General features: G+C 65.3%; 3 protein-coding genes across 4 annotated transcripts in view; 2 read left to right on the plus strand and 1 right to left on the minus strand.

Annotated features, from left to right (window-relative positions):
* Positions 1 to 99: 99 nt before the first annotated feature.
* On the plus strand, positions 100 to 3,680 carry DNAJB1 (DnaJ heat shock protein family (Hsp40) member B1). Its single transcript, XM_088154898.1, is given in 4 exon segments — positions 100 to 206; positions 972 to 1,532; positions 3,373 to 3,453; positions 3,455 to 3,680. Coding segments are annotated over 3 exon segments (705 nt in total). The 5' UTR covers positions 100 to 206; positions 972 to 1,058; the 3' UTR covers positions 3,605 to 3,680.
* Positions 3,681 to 7,302: 3,622 nt separating this feature from the next.
* Positions 7,303 to 16,910, plus strand: GIPC1 (GIPC PDZ domain containing family member 1). The gene is given in 7 exon segments (XM_088154897.1): positions 7,303 to 7,410; positions 7,412 to 7,592; positions 9,503 to 9,688; positions 12,703 to 12,883; positions 13,909 to 14,018; positions 14,743 to 14,824; positions 16,672 to 16,910. Coding segments are annotated over 7 exon segments (984 nt in total). The 5' UTR covers positions 7,303 to 7,318; the 3' UTR covers positions 16,824 to 16,910.
* Positions 16,911 to 18,499: 1,589 nt separating this feature from the next.
* Positions 18,500 to 25,379, minus strand: part of LOC148220645 (EVI5-like protein) — a 34,030-nt gene continuing 27,150 nt past the window's right edge. For both annotated transcript variants that reach the window (XM_088154884.1, XM_088154882.1), the window contains 4 exons: positions 24,071 to 24,217; positions 22,150 to 22,245; positions 21,196 to 21,291; positions 18,500 to 20,283 (listed from right to left, as the gene is read on the minus strand). In XM_088154884.1, the coding sequence (XP_088011010.1) occupies positions 20,089 to 20,283; positions 21,196 to 21,291; positions 22,150 to 22,245; positions 24,071 to 24,217 (534 nt within the window). In that variant the 3' untranslated portion in view covers positions 18,500 to 20,088. The remainder of the gene's footprint in view (positions 20,284 to 21,195; positions 21,292 to 22,149; positions 22,246 to 24,070; positions 24,218 to 25,379) is intronic.

Here is a 25,379-nt window from a genome sequence, read left to right on the forward strand (position 1 = left end):
TGATTATTTTACCGCACGCTGGGGCTGTCCCGGGGGGGCTTCCCCCGCCGACATCCGCCGCGCGTACCGGCGGCAGGCGCTGCGCTGCCACCCCGACAAGGATCGCTCCCCCGGAGCCGAGCAGCGCTTCAAGGAGGTGGCCGAGGCCTACGACGTGCTCAGCGACCCCAAAAAACGGGAGATCTTCGACAAGTACGGGGAGGAGGGTGAGCGGCGGAACGGGGGGGGGAAAGGGGGGCACGGAGGGGACACGGGAGGGGGACACGGGGGGGGGGATGGGGGCACGGAGGGGACACGGGAGTGGGGTGGATGTGGGACACCGAAGGGGGACACAGGAGGGGACACAGCGCGGGGGGGGGGGATGGGGGTGTGGGGGGGCACGTGGAGGTCGGGGAGGGGTAAAGGGGGTTTGGGGGGGGGGGGTCAGGGTGGGGAGATTGGGGGGAGGGGTAAAGGGCTGGGGGGAACTTGGGGGGACACAGGTGATGGGGACAGGTGACAGGGACCAGAGGGTGAGGACAGGGGGTGGGGACACGAAGGGAGGACAGGTGACAATGACAGGTGACGGGGACAGGTGATGGTGGCAGGGTTGGGGGTTGGGAGGTGCCGGCAGCAGGGTGGGGACAGGGCGAAGCCAGCTGTGACACAGAGAGAGGCTGGGGGACATTTTGGGGAGGGGGTGCCCAGGACAGGTGACCGTGACAGGGCCGAGGGTGACCGGCGCCAGGCCAGCAGCCCGGGGTGGGGGGGCCGGGGTGTGCCGGGGGGGGAGCCTCTGGAGCCGGCTGGGCTTGTTGGGACCCGTCCGGGCCCGTCAGCGGCGTCGGCGCCACGGGCAGAACCGGTTCCCCCACACCTTAAACCACCCCCCACGCCCTGCCCGCGGCTCACCCACCCCGCACCCTCCGGCGGGGCGGCCGTGGGGGGCTGACGGGCACCAACCCCCCCCCCCCCCCAAAAAACATCACCAGGGCTCAAAGGGGGAGCCCCCACCCCCCGGCCCGGGGGGCTCCAACGGCCCCACCTTCACCTACACGTTCCGCGGCGACCCTCACGCCATGTTCGCCGAGTTCTTCGACGGCCGCAACCCCTTCGACACCTTCTTCGTGCAGCGCAACGGCGACGATGAGGATGGCGACGAAGCCTTCAACACCTTCCACGTCGGGGGCTTCGGCAGCGTCAGCTTCCCGAGGGGCAGGGGTCCCGAGGGTCGCCGCCAGGACCCCCCAGTGCTCTACGAGCTGCGAGTGTCGCTGGAGGAGATTTACAGCGGCTGCACCAAAAAAATGAAAATCTCCCACAAGCGCCTGAGCCCCGACGGCAAAACGGTGAGGAACGAGGACAAGATCCTGACCATCGAGGTGAAGAGGGGCTGGAAGGAGGGCACCAAGATCACCTTCCCCAAAGAGGGGGACCAGACCCCCAACAACATCCCGGCCGACGTGGTGTTCGTGCTCAAGGACAAGCCCCACGATGTGTTCCGCCGAGAGGGCTCCGACATCGTCTACCCGGCCAGGATCAGCCTCCGCGAGGTGGCTCGGGGGGCTCGGGGGGTTCGGGGGGACTTAGGGGGCTCGGGGGGATTTGGGGGTTCGGGAGGCTCGGGGGGATTTGGGGGGCTTGGGGGGATTTGAGGGGCTCGGGGGGTTTGGGGGACTTGGGGGATTCGGGGGGGACTTAGGGGCCTCGGGGGGATATGGGGGATTCGGGGGCCTTGGGGGGATTTGGGGGATTCGGGGGCCTTGGGGGGATTTGGGGGATTTGGGGGCTTGGGAGGCTCGGGGGAATTTGGGGGGCTCAGGGGGATTTGGGGGATTCGGGGGCCTTGGAAGGATTTGGGGGGGGTGGGGGGGTTCGGGGGGCTCGAAGGGACTTGGGAGGCTTGGGGGGCTCGGGGGCCTCGAAGGGATTTGGGGGGCCCGGGGGGATTTGGGGGGCCCGGGGGGATTTGGGGGAGCCCCAACCTCGGGGGGGTTGAGGGGGATGTCGGGGGGGGGTGGCAGTGGGGACATTGGGGGTGGTCTTGGTGGCATTGGGGACGCTGTGGGGGGTTGGTGGCAGTGGGGACATCGAGGGAGGGTGGCTTTGGGGACATCAGAGGGGTCCGTTTGGGTGCTGGGACACAATGGGGATGGGGGGACACGATGGGTGGCCAGGGGTCACTCCGGGGGTCACTCCGGGGTCACTCCGGGCACTGGGACCTCGCTTGGGGTGTCCCCTCCCCCCGGTGGTGACATGTCCCATCTGTGTCCCCCAGCACTGACATCCTGTGTGTCCCCTGGCACGTCCTGTCCCCCACCATGTCCCCCCCATGTGTCCCCCTGGCACTGACATGTCCCCTGTGTGTCCCCTGTGTGTCCCCTGTGTGTCCCTGTGTGTCCCCTGACCCGTGTCACCTGTGTGTCACCTGTGTGTCCCCTGTGTGTCCCTGTGTGTCCCCTGACCCGTGTCCCCTGACCCGTGTCCTCTGTGTGTCCCCCCGTGTCCCCAGGCTCTGACCTGTGTCCCCTGTGTCCCCTGACCCATGTCCCCCGTGCCCCGTGCTGTTCCGTGGTGTCACTGTCCTGTCCCCTGTGTGTCCCCAGGCTCTGACCCGTGTCCCCTGTGTGTCCCCCCGTGTCCCCAGGCTCTGACCCGTGTCCCCCCCCGTGTCCCCTCGTGTCCCCAGGCTGTGACCCGTGTCCCCCCCTTGTCCCCCCTTGTCCCCCCCGTGTCCCCCCGTGTCCCCAGGCTGTGACATGTCTCCTGACCCGCGTCCCCCGACCCTGACCCGTGTCCCCCCGTGTCCCCAGGCTGTGACATGTCCCCTGACCCGTGTCCCCTGACCCTGACCCGTGTCCCCTGTGTCCCTTGTGTGTCCCCCAGGCTCTGACCCGTGTCCCCTCGTGTCCCCAGGCTGTGACCCGTGTCCCCCCCCGTGTCCCCCCCCGTGTCCCCAGGCTGTGACATGTCCCCTGACCCGTGTCCCCTGACCCTGACCCGTGTCCCCCCGTGTCCCCAGGCTGTGACATGTCCCCTGACCCGTGTCCCCTGACCCTGACCCCGTGTCCCCCCCGTGTCCCCAGGCTGTGACCCGTGTCCCCCCCGTGTCCCCTGACCCCGTGTCCCCTGACCCTGACCTCCGTGTCCCCCGTGTCCCCAGGCTGTGACATGTCCCCCTGACCCGTGTCCCCCGACCCTGACCCGTGTCCCCCGTGTCCCCCGTGTCCCCAGGCTGTGACTCGTGTCCCCCCCCCGTCCCCCCGTGTCCCCAGGCTCTGACCCGTGTCCCCCCGTGTCCCCCGTGTCCCCAGGCTCTGACCCGTGTCCCCCCCGTGTCCCCCGTGTCCCCAGGCTCTGACCCGTGTCCCCCCGTGTCCCCCGTGTCCCCAGGCTCTGTGTGGCTGCACGGTGACGGTCCCCACGCTCGATGGCCGCTCCATCCCCATGGTTTTCCAGGATGTTCTCAAGCCGGGGGGTCAAGCGCCGCGTGCCGGGGGAGGGGCTGCCCTTCCCCCGCTGTCCCGAGCAGCGCGGCGACCTCGTCATCGAGTTCGAGGTCAAATTCCCCGACAGGATCCCCCCGGCCTCCAAAACCCTCCTGGAGCAGATCCTGCCCCTCTAGGGACCCCCCCAAAAAAAACCCCAAAATCCTTATGGGGGGGGGGATGGACTCGGGGGGACACCATCCCCCCCCACCCTCCCCCAACCAGAAAAAAAAAAAAAAAAAAAAATCCCTCCAGGTTTCCCACCTCCACCTCGGGGGGGTTTTGGGGTGTCCTGGTCCCCCAATCTCAGACCTCGGGGGGGGTTTTGGGGTGTCTTGGTCCCCCAATCTCAGACCTCGGGGGGGTTTTTGGGGGTGTTCTTGTCCTCAATCTCCACCTCGGGGGGGATTTTGGGGTGTCCTGGTCCCCCAATCTCAGACCTCGGGGGGGGTTTTGGGGGTGTTCTTGTCCTCAATCTCCACCTCGAGGGGGTTTTGGGGTGTCTCACCCTCCCCCAAATTCCACCTCGGGGGGATTTTGGGGTGTCCTGGTCCCCAATCTCAGACCTTGGGAGGAGTTTTGGGGGTGTCCTGGGTCCCCCCAATCTCAGACCTCAGGGGGATTTTGGGGTGTCTTGGTCCCCAGTCTCAGACCTCAGGGGGGGGTTTTGGGGTGTTCTTGTCCTCAATCTCCACCTCGGGGGGATTTTGGGGCGTCCTGGTCCCCAATCTCAGACATTGGAAGAGGTTTTGGGGTGTCCTGGTCCCCAATCTCAGACCTCGGGGGGGTTTTGGGGTGTCCTGGTCCTCAATCTCCACCTCGAGGGGGTTTTGGGGGTGTCTCACCCTCCCCCAAATTCCACCTCGGGTGGGATTTTGGGTGTCCTGGTCCCCAATCTCAGACCTTGGAGGAGTTTTGGGGTGTCCTGGTCCCCCAAATTCCACCTCAGGGGGTTTTTGGGGTGTCCTGGTCTCCAATCTCAGACCTCAGGGGGGGGGATTTTGGGGGTCGCAGTCTCAGGGTTTGGGGTGTGTCCCCCGCCCCTCCCCACATTGTCGTGACATTGTCCTGTGGTTTTGGGGGGGTCCTGAGGTGGCTTGGGGGGGGATCTGGGGGTCCCGGGTGTCCTTGCCCCTCATTTTGGGGGTCCCCGGGTGTCCTTGCCCCCCCATTTTGGGGGGTCTCGAGGTTTTCAGGTGTCCTTGTCCCCCCCCAGTTTCTGCTCTGGGGGTCCCCGGGTGTCCTTGCCCCTCATTTTGGGGGGTCCCCAGGTGTCCTTGTCCCCCAATCTTTGCTCTGGGTGTTCTTGCCCCCCGATTTTGGGGGGTCCCCGGGGTTTTCAGGTGTTCCTTCCCCCCTCATTTTGGGGGTCCTCAGGTGTCGTTGCCCCCCAATTTTGGGGGTCTCGGGGTCCTCAGGTGTCCCTGACCCCCCCATTTTGGGGGTCTCGGGTGTCCTTATCCCCCACCCCACCCCACCCAGGGCTGTGTTTTTTGGGGGGGTCCCCAAGTCCCCTCCCCCCCCCCGTTTCCCCTTTTGGGGTCCCCCCACCCCCCCGAGGCGCCCCCCCCCCACCCGCTGTGTGTTTGGGGGGGGTCGTGGGGTGCCCTGTCCCTTCCCAGCCCCCCCCCAGACCGGGGGGGACCCCTCGTTGGGGGGAGGGGGTGGGGGGGGTTGGGGGGGGGGCCGCAGGCGGCTCGGGGTGGGGGAGGGGCGGGACCCTCGCGGTTTTGGGGTGGAACCGCCTGGAAAAGGGTCCGAGATAAAAAAAAAAAAAAAAAAAGCGCAAAAATCCGAAACTGCTGTGTCTGTTCGGGGGGAGGGGGCGGAATTGGGGGGCACTGGGGGGGGCTCAGGGATGGGGGGGGGGGGCACTCGGTGACCCCCCCCCCACCCAGAATCTGCATCCCCCCTCCCCAAATCGGGTTTGGGACCCCCTCCCCAATGATCCCTCCCCAAATGGGGTCTGGGCCGGTTCCCCCCTCCCCAAATGGGGTCTGGGGGTTGTTCCCCCTCCCCAAATGGGGTCTGGGGCTGTTCCCCCCTCCCCAAATGGGGTCTGGGGGTTGTTCACCCCCTCCCCAAATGGGGTCTGGGGTTGTTTCCCCCTCCCCAAATGGGGTCTGGGGGCTGTTCCCCCCCCTCCCCAAATGGGGTCTGGTGTTGTTTCCCCTTCCCCAAATGGGGTCTCTGCCCCGCCCCCCCCCCCCATTTTGGGGTCCGCTCCCCGTCCCTCCCCCCCCTTTACCCGCCAGGCCCCGCCCCCTTTGACCACGCCCCCTTTCCTGTGCTCCGCCCCTTCACGCTCAGTCCTGGCTCCTGATTGGCTGCGAGGCGGCGCGAGCCCGGGCGCGCCCATTGCTCGCGGCGGGGAGGGGGGGGGCGGGAAGAGCGGCCAAGCCCTTTCCTGCCCCCTCTCAGCTCCCATTGGTCGAGGCTGGGCGAGGCGGCGGCGCTGATTGGTGAAGGCGAGGCGGGGCCGCGGCGCTGATTGGTGCAGGCGGCGCGAGGCGCTGATTGGTGCAGACGGGGCGGGGCGGGGGCGCTGATTGGCTAGGGCGGGGTTTGGCCACGCCCTCCCGGAAGTGCCGCTCCGGTTGCAGCGCCCGGTGGTGAGGAGGGATCCGGGGGGGGGCACCGGGACCGAAACCGGGACCGAAACCGGGACCGGACAGAGCCGGGGGGGGGCTGGGGCTGTGTGGGGGGACCGGGATGGGCTCGGGGGTCGGTGGGAACCGGGACCCGAGTGGGGGTTGGGGGGTACCGCGGGTCCGAGGCGGAACCGGGCCCGGTGTGGGGGGGGTCCGGGGGGGTCCGGGGGGGTCCCGGTGTCTCGGTCGCGCGGCCCCTCCCCCCCCCGTGTGCCTCAGTTTCCCCTCTCTCCTTCCAGGCCCCGGCGGAACAGCGCAGGACCCTCCCCCCGCCCCTCCCCCCCCCCATCTTGGGGTGGGGGCAGCGAGCCCCGCCCCCACCGGGACCCCCCAGAAACCCCCCAGGGAACACCGGGACCCCCCCCGGAACACACCAGAACCCCCCTGAACTCACCGGGACCCCCCAGAACTCACCGGGACCCGCCCGGAACCCCCCAGGGAACACCGGGACCCCCCCGGAACCCCCCAGAACTCACCGGGACCCCCCCGGAACCCCCCAGGGAACACCGGGACCCCCCCGGAACCCCCCAGGGAACACCGGGACCCCCCCGGAACCCCCCAGAACTCACCGGGACCCCCCCGGAACCCCCCCAGACCCACAGAAACCCCCCCAGGAATTCCCGGACAGACCAAACCCCCCCTAAACCCCCTCAGGCCCCCTCCCCAAACCCAGCCTGAGCCACCTAAACCCCCCCAGACCCCCCCAAACCCCCCTGACCCCCCCAGACCCACCTAAACCTCACCTAAACCCCCCCAGACCCCCCCAAACCCCCCTGACCCCCTCAGGCACAGCTAAACCCTCCCAGACTCCCTTAAAGCCCCCTCCCAAATCCCCCAAACACATCTGAAGTCCCCCAAAGACCCCCCTAAACCCCCCCAGACCCTCCCCAGACCCCCCAAAGCCTCCCTAACCCCCCCCAAACCTCCTTAAACCCCACCTAAATCCCCCCAAACCCCCCCACACCCTCCCCAAATCCCTCCAACCCTCCTCCAGACCCCACCGGACACCCCTCAAATCCACCCCAGACCCCCTAAACCTCCCAGACTCCCTCCAGAGCCCCCCAGACCCCCCCAAAACCTCCTCAAACCCTCCTCCAGACCCCCCAAACCCCCTCTAGACCCCCCCAGACCCCCCCCAAAACCTCCTCAAACCCCCCTCCAGACCCCCCAAACCCCCTCTAGACCCCCCCAGCCCCCCCCATGCCGCTGGGCCTGGGTCGCCGTAAGAAGCCCCCGCCCCTGGTGGAGAACGAGGAGGGGGCCGGGGGGCGAGGGGGAGCCCCGGGAGAGGCCGGGGGGGGCCCCGGGGGGAGGGGCGGCGGGGGCTGCCCCTCCCCCAGCGGCGCTGCGGCCCCGGCTCGTGTTCCACACTCAGCTCGCCCACGGCTCGCCCACGGGCCGCGTGGAGGGATTCAGCAACGTCCGGGAGCTGTACGGGAAAATCGGGGAGGCCTTCGGGATCGCCCCCAGCGAGGTGGGAGAGGGACTGGGATGGACTGGGATTGTACTGGGAGGCACTGGGATGGCACTGGGATGGCACTGGGATGGACTGGGGGACACTGGGAGGGCTTCAGCAACGTCCGGGAGCTGTACGGGAAAATCGGGGAGGCCTTCGGGATCGCCCCCAGCGAGGTGGGAGAGGGACTGGGGGGGACTGGGATTGTACTGGGAGGCACAGAGGGGCACTGGGATGGCACTGGGATGGACTGGGGATCACTCTCAGCCAGGTGGGAATGGGACTGGGATGGCACTGGGAGGGACTAGGGGACACTGGGATGGCACTGGGATGGACTGGGGGACACTGGGAGGGTCTGGGAAGGACTGGGGATCACCCTCAGCGAGGTGGGAATGGGACTGGGATGGACTGGGGGGCACTGGGATGGACTGGGAGGGACGGGGATGACACTGGGATGGACTGGGGATCACTCTCAGCCAGGTGGGAATGGGACTGGATGGCACTGGGATGGTACTGGGATGGCACTGGGATGGAACTGGGGGACACTGGGATGGAACTGGGGGACACTGGGGGACACTGGGAGGGCTTCAGCAACGTCCGGGAGCTGTACGGGAAAATCGGGGAGGCCTTCGGGATCGCCCCCAGCGAGGTGGGAGAGGGACTGGGGGGGACTGGGAGGGACTGGGATGGAACTGGGAGGGACTGGGGATCACCATCAGCCAGGTGGGAATGGGACTGGGATGGCACTGGGAAGGACTGGGAGGGACTGGGATGGACTAGAGGGCAGTGAGATGGACTGGGATTGTACTGGGAGGCACTGAGGGGCACTGGGATGGACTGGGGATCACCCTCAGCCAGGTGGGAATGGCACTGGGATGGCACTGGGAAGGACTGGGATGGAACTGGGATGGACTAGAGGGCAGTGAGATGGACTGGGGATCACCCCCAGCGAGTTGGGAACGGGACTGGGGGGGACTGGGATGGCACTGGGATGGACTAGAGGGCACTGGGATGGACTGGGGGACACTGGGATGGAACAGGGAGGCACTGGGATGGACTGGGATGACACTGGGATGGACTGGGGATCACTCTCACCAAGGTGGGAATGGGACTGGGGGACACTGGGATGGTACTGGGGGACACTGGGATGGACTGGGGGACACTGGGATGGAACTGGAATGGAGTAGAGGGCACTGGGATGGACTGGAATTGGACTGGGATGGACTGGGAGAGGAATGGGATGGACTGGGAGGGACTGGGGGTCACTGGACCCACCCCCCCCCCCCCCCAGGTACCTCTTGCTGCAACGGCCCCCCCCCCATGACTACCAGGTGCCCCACAGGTGTCCCCTGTCCCCAGGTGACATTCCCCATGTCCCCAATGTCCCCAGGTGTTGTCCCTGTCCCCAGGTGACATTCCCCGTGTCCCCAGGTGCTGTCCCCAGTGTCCCCAGGTGACACGCACGGTGTCCCCGTGTCCCCAGGTGACATTCCCCAGTGTCCCCAGGTGCTGTCCCCAGTGTCCCCAGGTGCTCTCCCTGTCCCCAGGTGCTGTCCCTGTGTCCCCAGGTGACACGCACGGTGTCCCCGTGTCCCCAGGTGCTGTCCCTGTCCCCAGGTGTTGTCCCCAGTGTCCCCAGGTGCTGTCCCCTGTCCCCAGGTGACATCCATGGTGTCCCCAATGTCCCCAGGTGTTGTCCCCAGTGTCCCCAGGTGTTGTCCCCAGTGTCCCCCGGTGCTGTCCCTGTCCCCAGGTGCTGTCCCCAGTGTCCCCAGGTGCTGTCCCTGTGTCCCCAGGTGACACGCACGGTGTCCCCGTGTCCCCAGGTGCTGTCCCTGTGTCCCCAGGTGACACGCACGGTGTCCCCGTGTCCCCAGGTGCTGTCCCTGTGTCCCCAGGTGACACGCACGGTGTCCCCGTGTCCCCAGGTGCTGTTCTGCACGCTGAACACTCCTCAGGTGGACATGGAGAAGCTGCTGGGGGGGCAGATCGGCCTCGAGGATTTCATCTTCGCTCACACGCGCGGCCGCCGCAAGGACGTGCAGGTGCTCAAGTCAGAGGAGGCCCTGGGGCTGACCATCACCGACAACGGCGCCGGATACGCCTTCATCAAGGTGAGACACACCTGGACACACCTGAGACACACCTGAGACACACCTGGGTACAGCTGGGACACACCTGGGTACAGGTAATGGCACAGGGCTGGGGCTGACCATCACCGACAACGGCGCCGGATACGCCTTCATCAAGGTGAGACACACCTGGACACACCTGGACACACCTGAGACACACCTGAGACACACCTGGGTACAGCTGGGACACACCTGGGTACAGGTAATGGCACAGGGCTGGGGCTGACCATCACCGACAACGGCGCCGGATACGCCTTCATCAAGGTGAGACACACCTGGACACACCTGAGACACACCTGGACACACCTGGGTACAGCTGGGACACACCTGGGTACAGGTAATGGCACAGGGCTGGGGCTGACCATCACCGACAACGGCGCCGGATACGCCTTCATCAAGGTGAGACACACCTGGACACACCTGGACACACCTGAGACACACCTGAGACACACCTGAGACACACCTGGGTACAGCTGGGACACACCTGAGACACACCTGAGATACACCTGAACACACCTGGGTACAGCTGGGACACACCTGGGTACAGGCAATGGCACAGGGCTGGGGCTGACCATCACCGACAACGGCGCCGGATACGCCTTCATCAAGGTGAGACACACCTGGACACACCTGGATACAGCTGGGACACACCTGGACACACCTGGGTACAGCTGGATACACCTGGGTACAGCTGGGACACACCTGGGTACAGCTGGGACACACCTGGGTACAGGCAATGGCACAGGGCTGGGGCTGACCATCACCGACAACGGCGCCAGATACGCCTTCATCAAGGTGAGACACACCTGGACACACCTGGATACACCTGAGACACACCTGAGATACACCTGAACACACCTGGGTACAGCTGGGACACACCTGGGTACAGGTAATGGCACAGGGCTGGGGCTGACCATCACCGACAACGGTGCCGGATACGCCTTCATCAAGGTGAGACACACCTGGACACACCTGAGACACACCTGAGACACACCTGAGACACACCTGGGTACAGCTGGGACACACCTGGGTACAGGTAATGGCACAGGGCTGGGGCTGACCATCACCGACAACGGCGCCGGATACGCCTTCATCAAGGTGAGACACACCTGGACACACCTGAGACACACCTGGACACACCTGGGTACAGCTGGGACACACCTGGGTACAGGTAATGGCACAGGGCTGGGGCTGACCATCACCGACAACGGCGCCGGATACGCCTTCATCAAGGTGAGACACACCTGGACACACCTGGATACACCTGAGACACACCTGAGACACACCTGAGACACACCTGAGACACACCTGGGTACGGCTGGGACACACCTGGGTACAGGTAATGGCACAGGGCTGGGGCTGACCATCACCGACAACGGCGCCGGATACGCCTTCATCAAGGTGAGACACACCTGGACACACTTGAGATACACCTGGGCACACCTGGGTACAGCTGGGACACACTTGGGGACACCTGAGGGGACACCTGTGTGGATGGGGGTGGCCCCAGGTAGCTCCAGGTGAACGAGGTGTCCCCAGAGGGCCCCAGGACCCCCCAGTGGAGTCAGGTGGCCCCACCTGACCCTGGTAACCCCAGGTGTCCTGAGGTGTCCCCAGGTGCCCCCGGGTGACTGTGCTGTCCCCAGGTAGCCCCCAGGTGTCCTTCAGGTGTCCCCAGCCGCCCAGGTGCCCTCAGGTGTCCCCAGGTGACCCCTCTGTCCCATCCCGTCCCCAGCGGATCTGGGAGGGCTCGGTGATGGCACACACACACATCCCAGGTGTGCCCAGGTGTACCCAGGTGCTCTCAGGTGTACCCAGGTGTGCCCCGTTTCCTGTCCCCAGCGGATCCGGGAGGGCTCGGTGATGGCACACACACACAGCCCAGGTGTGCCCAGGTGCTCTCAGGTGTGCCCAGGTGCTCTCAGGTGTGCCCAGGTGCCCCGTTTCCTGTCCCCAGCGGATCCGGGAGGGCTCGGTGAGGGCACACACACACAGCCCAGGTGTACCCAGGTGCTCTCAGGTGTGGCCAGGTGTACCCAGGTGCTCTCAGGTGTACCCAGGTGTGCCCAGGTGTGCCCAGGTGCCCCGTTTCCTGTCCCCAGCGGATCCGGGAGGGCTCGGTGATGGCACACACACACAGCCCAGGTGTGCCCAGGTGTACCCAGGTGTACCCAGGTGCTCTCAGGTGTGCCCAGGTGTACCCAGGTGCTCTCAGGTGTACCCAGGTGTGCCCAGGTGCCCCGTTTCCTGTCCCCAGCGGATCCGGGAGGGCTCGGTGATGGCACACACACAGCCCAGGTGTACCCAGGTGTACCCAGGTGTACCCAGGTGCTCTCAGGTGTGCCCAGGTGCGCCGTTTCCTGTCCCCAGCGGATCCGGGAGGGCTCGGTGATGGCACACACACACATCCCAGGTGTGCCCAGGTGTACCCAGGTGTGCCCAGGTGCGGCCAGGTGTGCCCAGGTGCCCCGTTTCCTGTCCCCAGCGGATCCGGGAGGGCTCGGTGATGGCACACACACACATCCCAGGTGTGCCCAGGTGTGGCCAGGTGTGCCCAGGTGCCCCGTTTCCTGTCCCCAGCGGATCCGGGAGGGCTCGGTGATGGCACACACACAGCCCAGGTGTGGCCAGGTGTGGCCAGGTGTGCCCAGGTGCCCCGTTTCCTGTCCCCAGCGGATCCGGGAGGGCTCGGTGATGGCACACACACAGCCCAGGTGTACCCAGGTGTGCTCAGGTGTGGCCAGGTGTGCCCAGGTGCCCCGTTTCCTGTCCCCAGCGGATCCGGGAGGGCTCGGTGATGGCACACACACATAGCCCAGGTGTACCCAGGTGTGGCCAGGTGTGCCCAGGTGTGCCCAGGTGCCCCGTTTCCTGTCCCCAGCGGATCCGGGAGGGCTCGGTGGTGGCACACACACAGAGCCCAGGTGTACCCAGGTGCTCTCAGGTGTGCCCAGGTGTACCCAGGTGTGCCCAGGTGCCCCGTTTCCTGTCCCCAGCGGATCCGGGAGGGCTCGGTGATGGCGCGCACGCCGCAGGTCGGGGTCGGGGATGTGCTGGAGGCGCTGGACGGGCACAGCCTGGTGGGGGCGCGACACTTCGAGGTGGCCCGGCTGTTACAGGAACTGCCCCGCGGGCACCGCTTCCAGCTGACCCTCACCGAGCCCAGGAGGGCCTGGGGTGAGACTGGGAGCACTGGGATAGACTGGGATGGGCACTGGGATAGACTGGGAGCGATTGAGATGGACTGGGAGCCACTGGGATGGTCACTGGGATGGAACTGGGATGGAACTGGGATACACTGGAATGGACTGGGATGGGCACTGGGATAGACTGGGATAGACTGGGAGCGATTGGGATGGACTGGGAGCCACTGGGATGGTCACTGGGGGCACTGGGATGGGCACTGGGATAGACTGGGAGCGATTGGGATGGGTACTGGGATAGACTGGGATAGACTGGGAGCAACTGGGATGAACTGGGATGGTCACTGGGGGCACTGGGATGGGCACTGGGATAGACTGGGAGCAACTGGAATGGACTGGGATGGGCACTGGGATAGACTGGGATGGGCACTGGGATAGACTGGGAGCAACTGGAATGGACTGGGATGGGCACTGGGGGCACTGGGATAGACTGGGATGGACTCGGACCGACTGGGATGGGCACTGGGAGCACTGGGATGGGCACTGGGATGGACTGGGAGGGACTGGATTATACTGGTTCATACGGGGTTATATTGAGCTATACTGGTTTATACTGGTTCATACTGGGCTATGCTGGGCTATACTGGGTTATAGTGGTTCATACTGGTTCATACTGGTTCATACTGGGTTATACTGGTTTATACTGGGATCCCTCTGGGTGAGCCCAAAGCCGAGCAGGGGGTTCTGAGGGTGCCCCCAATGGGGACCCCCCCAGTGACCCCCCCGTCCTGTCCCCCTGTCTGTCCTGTCCCTGTGTCTGTCTGTCCTGTCCCCCTGTCCCTGTGTCCCTGTGTCCTTCCTTGTCCGTGTGTCCCCTCTGTGTCCGTCTGTCCCTCCTGTCCGTGTGTCCCCGTGTCCTGTCCCCCTGTCCCTGTGTCTGTCTGTCCCCTCCTGTCCGTGTGTCCCCGTGTCCGTGTGTCCCTGTCTGTCCCCTCTTGTCCGTCTGTCCCCTCCTGTCCGTGTGTCCCTGTCTGTCCCCGTGTCCGTGTGTCTGTCCAGAGGGGGTGGGGCCCCGCTCTGGGGGTGCTCGGGGGGGTCCCCCCCAGGGGGGCTGGGCCCGGGGGACGCTGAGGCTGCGCTCGAGGGGCCCGGCCACGCTGCAGGAGCAGGTGAGCACCCAAAAATGTCACCTGGGGACCCTAAAATGTCACCTGGGAGCCCAAAATGTCACCTGGGAGCCCAGAATGTCACCTGGGGACACTAAAATGTCACCTGGGGACCCTAAAATGTCACCTGAGAGCCCAAAATGTCACCTGGGAGCCCTAAAATGTCACCTGGGGACCCTAAACTGTCACCTGGGAGCCCAGAATGTCACCTGGGAGCCCAGAATGTCACCTAGGAGCCCAAAAATGTCACCTGGGGACCCTAAAATGTCACCTGGGGACACTAAAATGTCACCTGGGAGCCCAGAATGTCACCTGGGAGCCCAAAAATGTCACCTGGGAGCCCAAAATGTCACCTGGGGACCCTAAAATGTCACCTGGGGACCCTTGAGGATTCCCCAATCTCCTTCAAATCCCCCTGGGATTCCCCAAAATCCCTCAAGGACCCCCCCCAAGCTCCCTCTGGGACCCTCAGGGACCCCCCAAAATCCTCCCCAAATCCCCCTGGGACCCCCCAAAATCCCTCAAGGACCCCCCCCCAAGCTCCCCCTGGGACCCTCAGGGACCCCCTAGAATTCCCTGGGACCCTTGGGAATCCCCCAAATCCCCTTTAGATCCCCCAGAACCCCCCAGAATCCCTCAGGGACCCCCCCAGAATCCCTCAGGGACCCCTCAAGCCCCTCCTAGGACCCTCAAGGACCCCCCAAAATCCTCCCCAAATCCCCCCCAGCCCTCGGCCTTCGAGGAGCGCGCGGTGGCCAAGGTGGACGATCTGCTGGAGAGCTACATGGGCATCCGGGACAGCGAGCTGGGTGAGCCCCAAAACATCCCCTGGGACCCCAAAACATCCCTGGGACCCCCCAAAACATCCCCTGGGACCCCAAAACTTCCCCTGGGACCCCCAAAACAACCCCTGGGACCCCCCAAAACATCCCCTGGGACCCCAAAACTTCCCCTGGGACCCCCCAAAACTTCCCCTGGGACCCCCAAAACAACCCTGGGACCCCAAAAACAACCCTGGGACCCCCCAAAACATCCCCTGGGACCCCAAAACATCCCCTGGGACCCCCCAAAAACAACCCTGGGACCCCCATAACATCCCCTGGGACCCCAAAACATCCCCTGGGACCCCCCAAAAACAACCCTGGGACCCCGAAACATCCCCTGGGACCCCCAAAACATCCCCTGGGACCCCCAAAACAACCCTGGCACCCCCCAAAACATCCCCTGGGATCCCCAAAACATCCCCTGGGACCCCGAAACATCCCCTGGGACCCCCAAAACAACCCTTGGGACCCCCAAAACATCCCCTGGGAACCCCCAAAAAACCTCTGGGACCCCCCAAAAACCTGGGATACCCTAAAGAACCCTGGGACATCCCAAAAATCTCCTGGGACCCCCCCAAAAAATCCCTGGGATATTCCAAACCTCTGGGACCCCTGGACCGTGCCCAGCACCCCCAATGTCCCCAGGATGTTCCTCTGTCCCCAATGTCCCCCAGTGTCCCCTGACCTCCATGGCCCCTTGTGATGCCCGATGGCCCTGGCCCTGGCCCCGATGTCCCCGATGTCCCCATGTTCCTGTCCCCATGTTCCTGTCCCCATGTTCCTGTCCCCATGTTCCTGTCCCTGATGTCCCCGTGTCCCAGTCCCCGATGTCCCCGATGTCCCCGTGTCCCTGATGTCCCCGTGTCCCTGTCCCTGATGTCCCCGTGTCCCTGTCCCTGATGTCCCCATTGTCCCCAGTGTCCCTGTCCCTGATGTCCCTGATGTCCCTGTCCCTGATGTCCCTGATGTCCCCGATGTCCCTGATGTCCCGGTGTCCCCACAGCCGCCACCATGGTGGAGCTGGGCCGTGACGCTCGCGATCCCGACGCTCTGTCCCCAATGTCCCGGTGTCCCTGTCCCTGATGTCCCTGATGTCCCGGTGTCCCCGATGTCCCCGTGTCCCCGTGTCCCTGTCCCTGATGTCCCTGTCTCCAATGTCCCCATGTCCCTGATGTCCCCGTGTCCCTGTCCCTGATGTCCCTGATGTCCCCGTGTCCCCATGTCCCTGTCCCTGATGTCCGTGATGTCCCGGTGTTCCTGATGTCCCCGTGTCCCTGTCCCCGATGTCCCCGATGTCCCCGTGTCCCCGATGTCCCCGTGTCCCTGTCCCTGATGTCCCCATTGTCCCCAGTGTCCCTGTCCCTGATGTCCCGGTGTCCCTGATGTCCCGGTGTCCCTGATGTCCCGGTGTCCCTGATGTCCCTGATGTCCCGGTGTCCCCATGTCCCTGATGTCCCTGATGTCCCCGATGTCCCCGTGTCCCGGTGTCCCTGTCCCCAATGTCCCCAATGTCCCCATGTCCCTGATGTCCCGGTGTCCCTGTCCCCAATGTCCCCAATGTCCCCATGTCCCTGATGTCCCGGTGTCCCCGGTGTCCCTGATGTCCCTGATGTCCCCGTGTCCCGGTGTCCCTGTCCCCAATGTCCCCAATGTCCCCATGTCCCTGATGTCCCGGTGTCCCTGTCCCCAATGTCCCCATGTCCCCGTGTCCCTGATGTCCCCGTGTCCCTGTCCCTGATGTCCCCGATGTCCCTGATGTCCCGGTGTCCCTGTCCCCAATGTCCCCATGTCCCCATGTCCCCGATGTCCCTGATGTCCCGGTGTCCCCACAGCGGCCACCATGGTGGAGCTGGGCCGTGACGCTCGCGATCCCGACGCTCTGGCCGAGGCTCTGGACTCTCAGCTCGGGGATTTCGCTTTCCCCGACGAGTTCGTGTTCGACGTCTGGGGCGCCATCGGGGACGCCAAGGCGGGGCGCTGCTAGGACCCCCCTGGGGACCCCCAGGGATTGGGGAACCCCCCCCTTGGGGACCCCCAGGCATTGGGGACCCCCCCCCCTTGAGATCCCCCAGGCATTGGGGACCCCCCAGACACTGGGGACCCCCCCAGACACTGGGGACCCCCTTTTGGGGAACCCCCCCCCCCACTGACAGACACTAGGGACCCCCCAGGGATTGGGGAAACCCCCCCTTGGGGACCCCCCTCTGGGGAACCCCCCCCCCACTGACAGACACTAGGGACCCCCCAGGGATTGGGGAAACCCCCCCTTGGGGACCCCCCCCCATGATTGGGGAATCCCCCCGATCAGGGACCCCCCCCCCCCCCCAGGAATTGGGGAACCCCCCTTGGGGACCCCCTGACACTGGGGACCCCCCTCTGGGGAACCCCCCCCCCCCCCCACTGACAGACACTGGGGAACCCCCCCAGGGATTGGGGAGCCCCCTCCTCATGATTGGGGACCCCCCCTTTGGGGCCCCCCCATGTCTGGGACCCCTCTCAGGTTTTGGGGCCCCCCCTTGCAATGATCGCCCTGGGCGGGGCTCCCCCCATTATTGGGGACCCCCCCAAAAGCTGGAACCCCCCCCTCCCCCCCCCAAAAAAAAAATCTGCTGGACCCCTAAAGTGCCCTCAGGACCCCCCCGCCCCCCCCGGACCTGGGTACCCCCAAATTTCCTGTCCCCCGCCCCCTTTGGACCTGGGTGGCCCCGAATTCCGAACCCCCCTCCCCCCCATGGGACCCCTCCCCCCCCAAAATGGGTGCCCCTCCCCCCAAGGGGCGTTTTTTGGGGGGGTGGGGCCCCCAAAATATGGCACAGCCCCTCCCCCACTGTGCCCCCCGGTGCCAATCTGAGCCTGTCACTGTCACTGTCACACTGTCACTGTCACACTGTCACATTGTCACTGTCACTGTCACACTGTCACTGTCGCTGTCACTGTCACTGTCACACTGTCACTGTCACACTGTCACTGTCACACTGTCACACTGTCACTGTCGCTGTCACCCCGGGGGGGGTCCTGGGGGTGCCCCTCCCCTCCCCCCCCCCCCCCGGGATATTTTTGTATTTTCGCGGAAACGATTTGAGCATAAAACGGAGAAATGGGAGAACTGGGATGGACTGGGAATGGGATAATGGGGACTGGGATGGACTGGGAGGGACTGGGAATGGGATAATGGGGACTGGGAGGGACTGGGAATGGGATAATGGGGACTGGGAATGGGATAATGGGGACTGGGATGGACTGGGAATGGGATAATGGGGACTGGGAATGGGATAATGGGCACTGGGATGGACTGGGAATGGGATAATGGGGACTGGGAGGGAACTGGGAATGGGATAATGGGGACTGGGAGGGACTGGGATGAACTGGGATGGACTGGGAATGGGACTGGGAGGGACTGGGAATGGGATAATGGGAACTGGGAGGGACTGGGATGAACTGGGATGGAACTGGGAATGGGATAATGGGAACTGGGAGGGACTGGGAATGGGATAATGGCGACTGGGAGGGACTGGGATGAACTGGGATGGACTGGGAATGGGATAATGGGAACTGGGAGGGACTGGGATGAACTGGGATGGAACTGGGAATGGGATAATGGGAACTGGGAGGGACTGGGACCCCCCGGCTGGGCCCAAATCCAGGGAATTTTGGGGTCGATTCGAGGTTTTTTGGGGTCCTGTATTTCTGTACAGCGGGGGGGGGGGAGGGGAGGGGGTGTCCCCATTGTCCCAGTCCGGGGGATCCATTTGGGATCCGGGATCCGTTTGGGGGGTTCAGAACGGCCTGGGATCCGTCCGGGGGGGTCCTGAGGGTCCGGGATCCATTTGGGGGGTCCGGGATCCATTTGGGGGGTCCGGGATCCATCCATCCGGGGGGGGGGGGTGTCCAAAAAAGTCTGGGATCCGTTTGGCAGCTCTGGGATCCTTTGGGGGGTCCGGGATCCATCCAGGGGGGTCCTGAGGGCTCTGGGATCCTTTTGGGGGGTCCGGGATCCATCCGGGGGGGGTTTCAGAGTCCAGGACCCATCGGGGGGACCTGAGATCCATTTTGGGGCCCCGGAAGAGTCTGGGATCCACTCGGGGGGTCCGGGATCCATTTGGGGGGTCCTGAGGGCTCTGGGATCCACTCGGGGGGTCCGGGGTCCATCCAGGAGATCCAGAAGGGTCCGGGATCCATTTCAAGGGTTTGGGATCCATTGGGGGGTCTGGGGTCCATTTGGGGGGTCCAGGAGGGTCCTGAGGGGTCCGGGATCCATTTGGGGGGTCCAGAGGGGTCGGGTCACGCCCTTGGGGGTCCCACAGCATCCAGGAGGGCACCGGGGCTGGGATCCACACCCCGGATCTGTCCCAGGTGTGTCCCCATCCAGGTGTGTCCCTGTCCCAGATCTGTCCCTGTCCCAGGTGTGTCCCTGTCCCAGGTGTGTCCCTGTCCCAGGTGTGCCCCTGTCCCAGATCCAGCTGTGTCCCGTCCCTGTCCCTGTCCCCATCCTGGGATCTCTCCATGTGTGGGATCAGCCAGGCCAGGGCTGTCCCCTGGGTGTCCCTCAGTGTCCCCTGGATGTCCCTTGGAACCCTTTGGGTGTCCCCTGGATGTCCCTTTTTGTCCCTCGGTGTCCCCTCAGTGTCCCCTGCGTGCCCCAGAGTGTCCCTTGCTTGTCACAGGTGTCCCCTCAGTGTCCCCAAAGTGCCACAAGGACCTGGCACGTACCTCAGTGTCCCCCACAGGTGTCTCATTGTCCCCTGACCTGTCCCTGATGTCCCCAAAGATCGCTGGGGTGGCACCTGGCCTGTCCCCAATGTCCCCTGATGTCCCCATGGGTCACGGTGCTCCTTCAGGTTCAGTGTCACCGCTGTCCCCAATGTCCCCGTGGGTCCCTGGGGTGTCACCTCGGGCTGTCCCCTGTGTCCCCGATGTCCCCTGTGGGTCACGATGCCAGGGGTGCCACCTCAGGCTGTCCCCGATGTCCCCAAGGTGCCACCTCAGGGTGTCCCTGGTGTCACGGTGCTGTTGGTGCCACCTCGGGCTCGCTGTCCCCGGTGTCCCCAGTGTCCCCTGGTGTCACGGTGCTGCTGGTGCCACCTCGGGCTCGCTGTCACTGCTGTCCCCGGTGTCCCCAATGTCCCCAGTGTCCCCTGGTGGCTCCTCGGGCTCGCTGTCACTGCTGTCCCCGGTGTCCCCAATGTCCCCTGGTGGCTCCTCGGGCTCGCTGTCACTGCTGTCCCCGGTGTCCCCAGTGTCCCCTGGTGTCACGGTGCTGCTGGTGCCACCTCGGGCTCGCTGTCACTGCTGTCCCCGGTGTCCCCGATGTCCCCGATGTCCCCCGGGGTCAGGGCGAAGGGTGGTGGCACTTCCTCGTCCGAGGAGCCCAGCGAGTCCTCGTCCCCCACGGGTGTCCCCAAGGCCACCGCGCCGAAGGACAGCGGCCCCCGCAGCAGCCGGAGCTGGGACACGGACAGGGGGACACGGACAGGGGGACACGGACAGGGGGACACGGACAGGGGGGACAGGGACAGGGGGACAGGGGGGACAGAGGGGACACGGACAGGGGGACAGGGGGGACAGGGGGACAGGGGGGACAGGGAGGGGACAGAGAGGGGACAGAGAAAGATGAGGACAGGAATAGGGATGGGGACAGGAGCAGGAGAGGGGACAGGGATGGGGACAGGAGGGGACAAAGGCCAACAGGGAAGGGCAGGAGGGGGGCACAGAGGGAACACTTTGTCACCAGCTGTCCCCGGGCCATGTGGCACTGAGGGGACATCGCTGGTGGCACTGGGAATGTCACCGGCGGCACTGAGGCCAGCCTGGGGGTCCCCCAGCACCTGTGGGTGCCACCCGGGTGTCCCCAACCCCTGTCCCCTCCCCCAGCTCCTCCTGGATGTCACCTGGGTGTCCCCAAATGTCCCCAACCCCCGCCATATCCCTGGTGTCCCCAATGTCCCCAAGTCCCCAGTGTCCGTGATGTCCCAAATGTCCCCAACATCCCCGATGTCCCCAAGTCCCCAGAGTCCGTGATGTCCCCAATGTCCCCCCATGTCCCCAACATCCCCGATGTCCCCAAGTCCCCAATGTCCCCCCGATGTCCCCACTGTCCCCCCAATGTCCCCAGTATCCCAAACTCCCGATGTCCTCGATGTCCCCAATGTCCCCCAGTGTCCCCAACCCCTCAATGTCCCAATGTCACCCCAATGTCCCCATGTCCCCCCAGTGTCCCAATGTCCCCAATATCCCCAACATCCCCACTGTCCCCAATGTCCCTAATCCCCCAATCCCCCCACTGTCCCCAGTGTCCCCCCAGTGTCCCCATGTCCCCGCAGTGTCCCCATGTCCCCGCAGTGTCCCCATGTCCCCACCTCAGCCTTCAGTTCCCGGATGTGTCCCCTCAGGTGACGGATGTACTGCGCAGTGTCCGAGTGCTCCAGCTGGCCCTGCAGCCGCCCCTCCTCCCGCTGGGGACACCCGGGACATTGGGGACACCGGGGACACCGGGGACATCGGGGACATTGGGGACAGCAGGGGACAATGGGACATTGGGGGACATTGGGGGACATCGGGGACATTGGGGACACTGCGGCCACCTGGCCCCTCCTGGGTCCCCATGTCCCTCCTGTGTCCCCAATGTCCCCAAGTCCGTGTGTCCCTCCCATGTTCCCACATCCCCCTGTCCCCAGTGTCCCCCCCAATGTCCCCAATGTCCCCCCAATGTCCCCAGTGTCCCTCTCCCTCCATGTCCCCCACATCCCTGCATGTCCCCACTGTCCCCAATGTCCTTGATGTCCCTGATGTCCCGAATATTCCCAATGTCCCCTCAATGTCCCCATTGTCCCCCCAGTGTCCCCAATCCCTCCAATGTCCCGAATATTCCCAATGTCCCCAATGTCCCCATGTCCCCCCAATGTCCCCAGTGTCCCCATCTCTCCGCAATGTCCCCATGTCCTCTGGTGTCCTCAATGTCCCCATGTCCCCCCAGTGTCCCCATGTCCCCAGTGTCCCTATGTCCCCCTGGTGTCCCCATTGTCCCCATGTCCCCCCATGTCCTCCCGGTGTCCCCATGTCCCTCTGGTGTCCTCAATGTCCCCAGTGTCCCCAATGTCCCCATGTCCCCCTGGTGTCCCCACGTCCCCCCATGTCCCCATTGTCCCCATCTCCCCTCAATGTCCCCATGTCCCCGTGTCCCCATGTCCCCATTGTCCCCATCTCCCCTCAATGTCCCCATGTCCCCAGTGTCCCTATGTCCCCCTGGTGTCCCCATTGTCCCCATCTCCCCTCAATGTCCCCCATGTCCCCGTGTCCCCGTGTCCCCGTACCTGGATCTCCAGCTCGGCCACTCGCTGTGTCATCTCCGCCAGGGCAGCCATGCTGTCGGCCTCGCGCAGCCGCACGGCCATCACCTCCTCCTTGCTCTGGGGACAGCGACAGCCCGGGGACAGCCGGGGACAGCGCTGGCACCGCGGGGACACCCAGGGACAGCCCGGGGACACCGCGGGGACACCCCCAGGGACAGCCCGGGGACAGCGCTGGCACCGCGGGGACACCCAGGGACAGCCCGGGGACACCCCCAGGGACAGCCGGGGACAGCGCTGGCACCGCGGGGACACCGCGGGGACAGCCCGGGGACAGCGCTGGCACCGCGGGGACACCCCCAGGGACAGCCCGGGGACACCCCCAGGGACAGCCCGGGGACAGCGCTGGCACCGCGGGGACACCCCCAGGGACAGCCGGGGACAGCGCTGGCACCGCGGGGACACCGCGGGGACACCCGGGGACACCCCCAGGGACAGCCGGGGACACCCCCAGGGACAGCCGGGGACAGCGCTGGCACCGCGGGGACACCGCGGGGACACCCAGGGACAGCCCCGGGGACAGCCGGGGACAGCGCTGGCACCGCGGGGACACCCCCAAGGACACCCGGGGACACCCAGGGACACCCGGGGACAGCGCTGGCACCGCGGGGACACGATGGGGACACCCCTAGGACAGCCCTGTGACTGGCGACAGTGTGGGGACACCCAGGAGAGCCCTGGGGACACTGCGGGGACACCTCTGGGGACATCCTTGGCACCAGGGACAGAGCGGGGACAACCCCAGGGACACCCAGGGACACCGTGGGGACAGCCCTGACATGGGGGACACTGCGGGGACACCCAGGGACACATCCAGGGACAGTCTGGGGACACCCTGGGGACACTCCAGGACACCCTGGGGACACTCAGGGGCACTGGGGACACCTTGGGGACACCTTGGGGACAGTCCAGCCGCCAGGGACAGGGGAAGGACAGCGGAGGGGACATGGGGACAATGGGGGGACAGTGGGAGGGGACATGGGGACAATGGGGGACACTGGGAGGGGACATGGGGACTCCAGAACTGACACGGTGTCCCCTGAATTGCTGATGTCTCCAGTGTCCCCAAGTGTCCCCAGTGTTTTCTGATGTCCCCAAGATGTCCCCAGTGTCCCCGCTGTCCCCAAGGTGTCCTCATTGTCCCCAATGTGTCCCCAAACTGTCCCCACCTTGCACTGTCCCCATGGTGTCCCCAGTGTGTCCCTGCTGTCCCCAAGGTATCCCTACGGTGTCCCCGAGGTGTCGCCAATGTCCCCAAGGTGTCCCCGTTGCCCTCAGTGTCCCCAATATCCCCGAGGTGTCCCCATATCCCCAGGGTGTCCCCGTTGCCCCCATTGTCCCAGTGTCTCTGTTGTCCCCAAGGTGTCCTGAATGTCCCAATTGTGTCCCCATTGTCCCCAATGTGTCCCCAGTGTCCCCAGTGTGTCCCCAATGTCCCCCCAGTGTCCCCAGTGTGTCCCCATTGTCCCCAGTGTGTCCCCATTGTCCCCAGTGTCCCCATTGTGTCCCCAATGTGTCCCCAGTGTCCCCATTGTCCCCAGTGTGTCCCCATTGTCCCCATTGTCCCCAGTGTGTCCCCAATGTCCCCCCATTGTCCCCAGTGTGTCCCCATTGTCCCCAGTGTCCCCATTGTCCCCAGTGTCCCCATTGTGTCCCCAGTGTCCCCATTGTCCCCAGTGTCCCCATTGTCCCCAGTGTCCCCATTGTGTCCCCACTGTCCCCATTGTCCCCATTGTCCCCATTGTCCCCAGTGTGTCCCCACTGTCCCCAGTGTCCCCAGTGTCCCCATTGTCCCCATTGTGTCCCCATTGTCCCCATTGTGTCCCCCGTGTGTCCCCATTGTCCCCATTGTCCCCATTGTCCCCATTGTCCCCACTGTCCCCACCTTGCACTGCTCCTCCTCGTGTTTCCGGTGGCTCAGGCTGAGCTGGGCCTGCAGCCCCCGGCTCTGAGCGGCCACAGCGCGGAGCTGCTCCCTGAGCCCGGCACAGGCGCGCTGAGCCCGGCCTAAAACCGACTGCTGGACCCGGGCCTGCAACGGGATAGACCCGGATTAACCCGGGATAAACCCGGGATAGACCCGGATTAACCCGGGATAGACCCGGGATAGACCCAGCCCTGCTCCCTGAGCCCGGCACAGGCGCGCTGAGCCCGGCCTAAAACCGACTGCTGGACCCGGGCCTGCAACGGGATAGACCCGGGATAAACCCAGCCCTGCTCCCTGAGCCCGGCCTAAAACCGACTGCTGCACCCGGGCCTGCAACGGGATAGACCCGGGATAGACCCAGCCCTGCTCCCTGAGCCCGGCCTAAAACCGACTGCTGGACCCGGGCCTGCAACGGGATAGACCCGGATTAACCCGGGATAAACCTGGGATAAACCTGGGATAGACCCGGCATTAACCCAGCCCTGCTCCCTGAGCCCGGCACAGGCGCGCTGAGCCCGGCCTAAAACCGACTGCTGGACCCGGGCCTGCAACGGGATAGACCCGGGATAGACCCAGCCCTGCTCCCTGAGCCCGGCCTAAAACCGACTGCTGGACCCGGGCCTGCAACGGGATAGATCCGGGATTAACCCGGGATAGACCCGGGATAGACCCAGCCCTGCTCCCTGAGCCCGGCACAGGCGCGCTGAGCCCGGCCTAAAACCGACTGCTGGACCCGGGCCTGCAACGGGATAGACCCGGGATAGACCCAGCCCTGCTCCCTGAGCCCGGCCTAAAACCGACTGCTGCACCCGGGCCTGCAACGGGATAGACCCGGGATAGACCCAGCCCTGCTCCCTGAGCCCGGCCTAAAACCGACTGCTGCACCCGGGCCTGCAACGGGATAGACCCGGGATAGACCCAGCCCTGCTCCCTGAGCCCGGCCTAAAACCGACTGCTGGACCCGGGCCTGCAACGGGATAGACCCGGATTAACCCGGGATAGACCCGGGATAGACCCAGCCCTGCTCCCTGAGCCCGGCCTAAAACCGACTGCTGGACCCGGGCCTGCAACGGGATAGACCCGGATTAACCCGGGATAGACCCGGGATAGACCCGGGATAGACCCGGATTAAACCAGGATAGACCCGGATTAACCCGGGATAAACCCGGCACTGAACTGGGATTGAACTGGGATTAACCCCGGATTAGCCCTGGATAAATCCTGGGCCCTGTTCTCCCAGTTTAGTTCCCAGTATCCCCAGTTCCAT

The sequence above is a fragment of the Sturnus vulgaris genome, chromosome 33, assembly GCF_052056855.1.
Source record: "Sturnus vulgaris isolate bStuVul1 chromosome 33, bStuVul1.hap1, whole genome shotgun sequence".
In the NCBI taxonomy this organism is placed as follows: domain Eukaryota; kingdom Metazoa; phylum Chordata; class Aves; order Passeriformes; family Sturnidae; genus Sturnus; species Sturnus vulgaris.